General features: G+C 18.6%; 1 protein-coding gene across 1 annotated transcript, besides 10 other annotated features; it reads right to left on the bottom strand.

The window, feature by feature from the left end:
• The first annotated feature begins 13 nt into the window (after nucleotides 1-13).
• Nucleotides 14-169: a microsatellite.
• A 61-nt stretch (nucleotides 170-230) lies between these two features.
• Nucleotides 231-281: a microsatellite.
• A 103-nt stretch (nucleotides 282-384) lies between these two features.
• Nucleotides 385-427: a sequence feature (AT_rich).
• Nucleotides 428-440: 13 nt separating this feature from the next.
• Nucleotides 441-626: a microsatellite.
• Nucleotides 627-664: 38 nt separating this feature from the next.
• Nucleotides 665-725: a microsatellite.
• Nucleotides 726-740: 15 nt separating this feature from the next.
• Nucleotides 741-835: a microsatellite.
• Nucleotides 766-910: a microsatellite.
• A 29-nt stretch (nucleotides 911-939) lies between these two features.
• Nucleotides 940-1,107: a repeat region.
• Nucleotides 1,101-1,511: a repeat region.
• Nucleotides 1,512-1,519: 8 nt separating this feature from the next.
• Nucleotides 1,520-1,589: a microsatellite.
• A 55-nt stretch (nucleotides 1,590-1,644) lies between these two features.
• Nucleotides 1,645-3,090, bottom strand: EDI_034890 (uncharacterized protein; the record flags this gene model as incomplete). The annotated part of the gene is made up of 1 exon (XM_001735309.1): nucleotides 1,645-3,090. One exon carries the CDS (start codon nucleotides 3,088-3,090, stop codon nucleotides 1,645-1,647), a length of 1,446 nt encoding a protein of 481 aa, XP_001735361.1.
• Between the last annotated feature and the right edge of the window lie 233 nt (nucleotides 3,091-3,323).

Here is a 3,323-nt window from a genome sequence, read left to right as displayed (position 1 = left end):
CATATTTTCAATCAAAAATAAAAAGAAGTAATAAAAAGAAGAAAGAAGATAGATTAATAGATAGAAAGATAATATGATATTCACCATTTTATAAACAACAGAAATAATGAGAAATGAAAATATATGAGAAACAGAAAAAGAAGAAAAGAAAGAATTAAAGAAACAAAGATTATATTAATATACAAAATGATAAATGATAGAGAAGTAATAGAAAAGAATGAAAACATTAAAATAATAAGAATAATATCAATAATATATAATAATGATGATATAGAATAATATAAAGAACATAAAATAAAAGTAATAAATAACTCAAGATAATCAATAGAAAATATAACACAAATAATGAATAATGAATAATTGAATTAGCTAATAAAATATCACAATTTATTCAATATATAAAATAAGAAATATAGATATTATTTAACAATTCATTGTTATTATTTCTTATTCTCTTTCTTCATATATTTAATTTCTTTTTATAATCATTTATATTTCTTTATTATCATTTCTTTATTTATTCTCTCTTCTTATTCATTTTTATTGAATATTAATTTAAAATTAATTACAAAATCATTTTATAATTTATTATTTCATTTCTATATTATTTTCATTCTTCTTATTTATCATTAAATATATTTTCTTTTATATTCTTATGTTTTTCATTATCTATTATTACTATTTATTATCATTTTATTATCATTATTCATCATTATCATTTTATTCTATTGATTTAATTCAATAATAATACATCAAATGAGAATAATAATAATAATGTAAAAAGAAATAATAAGAAATTATAAAATTCGATAATAAGAAATAATAATAAAATAATTAAATGAAATATATTCATTTATAAAATACATATTTATTTTTTAATCAACATATTATGATATAAAATATAATATAAATATTAATTCTATTCATTTATTTATATTTTAATAAATAAATCAATAATTTAATATAAGAATATATTATTATTAATATACATTTATGATATATATTAAAATCAAATTTCATTAAATTTATTAAAATATGTAATTAATATATGTTTATATATTTGATTAAATACATATTCATGTTTTAATATTTGATTATTATTCATTATTTTATTTATTTATTTTGATTTATATTTTATTATTTATATTATTTATTTTATTCATGTATTTGATAGTTATATTTTAAATATATTCATATTATTTAATTATTTCATTTCTTATTAATATTATTCATATTCATATTTCATTTAATTTAACTTATAATTTATTTTTATTGATATTTATATTATATAAATACAAATAGATTAATAAAATTGATATTTATTTATCTATAATATCAAATTCATTTAATTTATATTTAATAATACAAAATCATAAGTTAAAATATAGAATATAAGAATAATCAACAATAATAAAATAATAATAAAGATATAAAAGATAATAAATAAATATGATAAAATAGAAGATATAAGAAATAATAAACATATACAATAAATAACAATAAATATTTTAAGTCAATAAAAAAGAATAATATCAAAAAGAATAAATAAGAAAAGAATAATAATAATATAAATGATAATCAATTATAATTTATTTCCACTTCAATTTATATTGTATTTCATTTATTGTATTTTTATTTCATTCACTACCATTTATCAAAACAATATTTTGGTATTCTTTTATTTTTCTTTAATTCTTCTTCACATCCACATTTATAAAAACATCCACGTCCAAATGATATAATTGATGATGGTATATTAATTGTTGTTATTGATGAACATCCATAAAAACATCCATATCCTATTTCATTAACAGATGTTGGTATATTAATTGTTTGTAATGATGAACATTCGTTGAAACACCAATCTCCTATTGTTTTAATTGTTGTTGGTATATTAATTGATTGTATTGATGAACAATATTCAAAACATCCATACCCAAATGATGTAATTGATGTTGGTATATTAATTATTGTTAATGATCCACAACAACTAAAACATTCATTTCCTATTTTACTAATTGTTGATGGAATATTAAATTTATTAATATCTTTCTTCTCTATATTCTTTCCATTGATTATTTGTAGATTTTCTGGTATTTCAAAACTTATTAATACTGGTTCATTCATAAATATTCTTTCTTCACTAACATAGTGTATCTCTGCTATATCAATTCTTGTTATTGATGAGCATTTATAAAAACATTTTTTTCCTATTGATGTAATTGATGTTGGTATATTAATTGTTTGTAATGATGAACATCCTTTAAAACATTGATCTCCTATGTATTTAACTGTTGTTGGTATATTAATTGATTGTAATGATGAACAATATTCAAAACATCCAACTCCTATTGATGTGATTGTTGTTGGTATATTAATTGTTTGTAATGATGAACATCCTGAAAAACAATAATATCCTATTTCACTAACATTTGTTGGTATATTAATTGATTGTAATGATGAACATCCATTAAAACATTGATCTCCTATTGATGTAATTGATGTTGGTATATTAATTGTTTGTAATGATGAACATCCTTTAAAACAATAATTTCCTATGTATTTAATTGATGTTGGTATATTAATTGTTGTTAATGTTGAACATCCTGAAAAACATTCTTTTCCTATTTCACTAATACTTGTAGGTATATTAATTGATTGTAATGATGAACATCCATTAAAACATTGATCTCCTATTGTTTTAATTGATGTTGGTATATTAATTGATGTTATTGATGAACATCTGTTGAAACACCAATCTCCTATTGATGTAATTGATGTTGGTATATTAATTGTTGTTATTGATGAACATCCTTCAAAACATTTATCTCCTATTTTAATAACATTTGTTGGTATATTAATTGATTGTAATGATGAACATCCATAAAAACATTCATTTCCTATTTTAATAACATTTGTTGGTATATTAATTGTTGTTAATGATCCACAACAACTAAAACATCTATATCCTATTTTACTTATTGTTGATGGAATATTAAATTTATTAATATCTTTCTTCTCTATATTCTTTCCATTGATTATTTGTAGATTTTCTGGTATTTCAATACTAACTAACACTGGTTCATTCATAAATATTCTTTCTTCACTAACATAGTGTATCTTTGCTATATCAATTCTTGTTAATGTTGAACATCCATAAAAACATCCATATCCTATTTCACTAATTGATGTTGGTATATTAATTGTTTGTAATGATGAACATTTGTTGAAACACCAATCTCCTATTTCACTAACACTTGTTGGTATATTAATTGTTTGTAATGATGAACATTCGTTGAAACACCAATCTCCTATTGTTTTAA

Source organism: Entamoeba dispar, genomic scaffold, assembly GCF_000209125.1.
Source record: "Entamoeba dispar SAW760 scf_1105229459031 genomic scaffold, whole genome shotgun sequence".
In the NCBI taxonomy this organism is placed as follows: domain Eukaryota; phylum Evosea; order Mastigamoebida; family Endamoebidae; genus Entamoeba; species Entamoeba dispar.
This window is presented reverse-complemented; position numbering and strand designations above follow the sequence as displayed.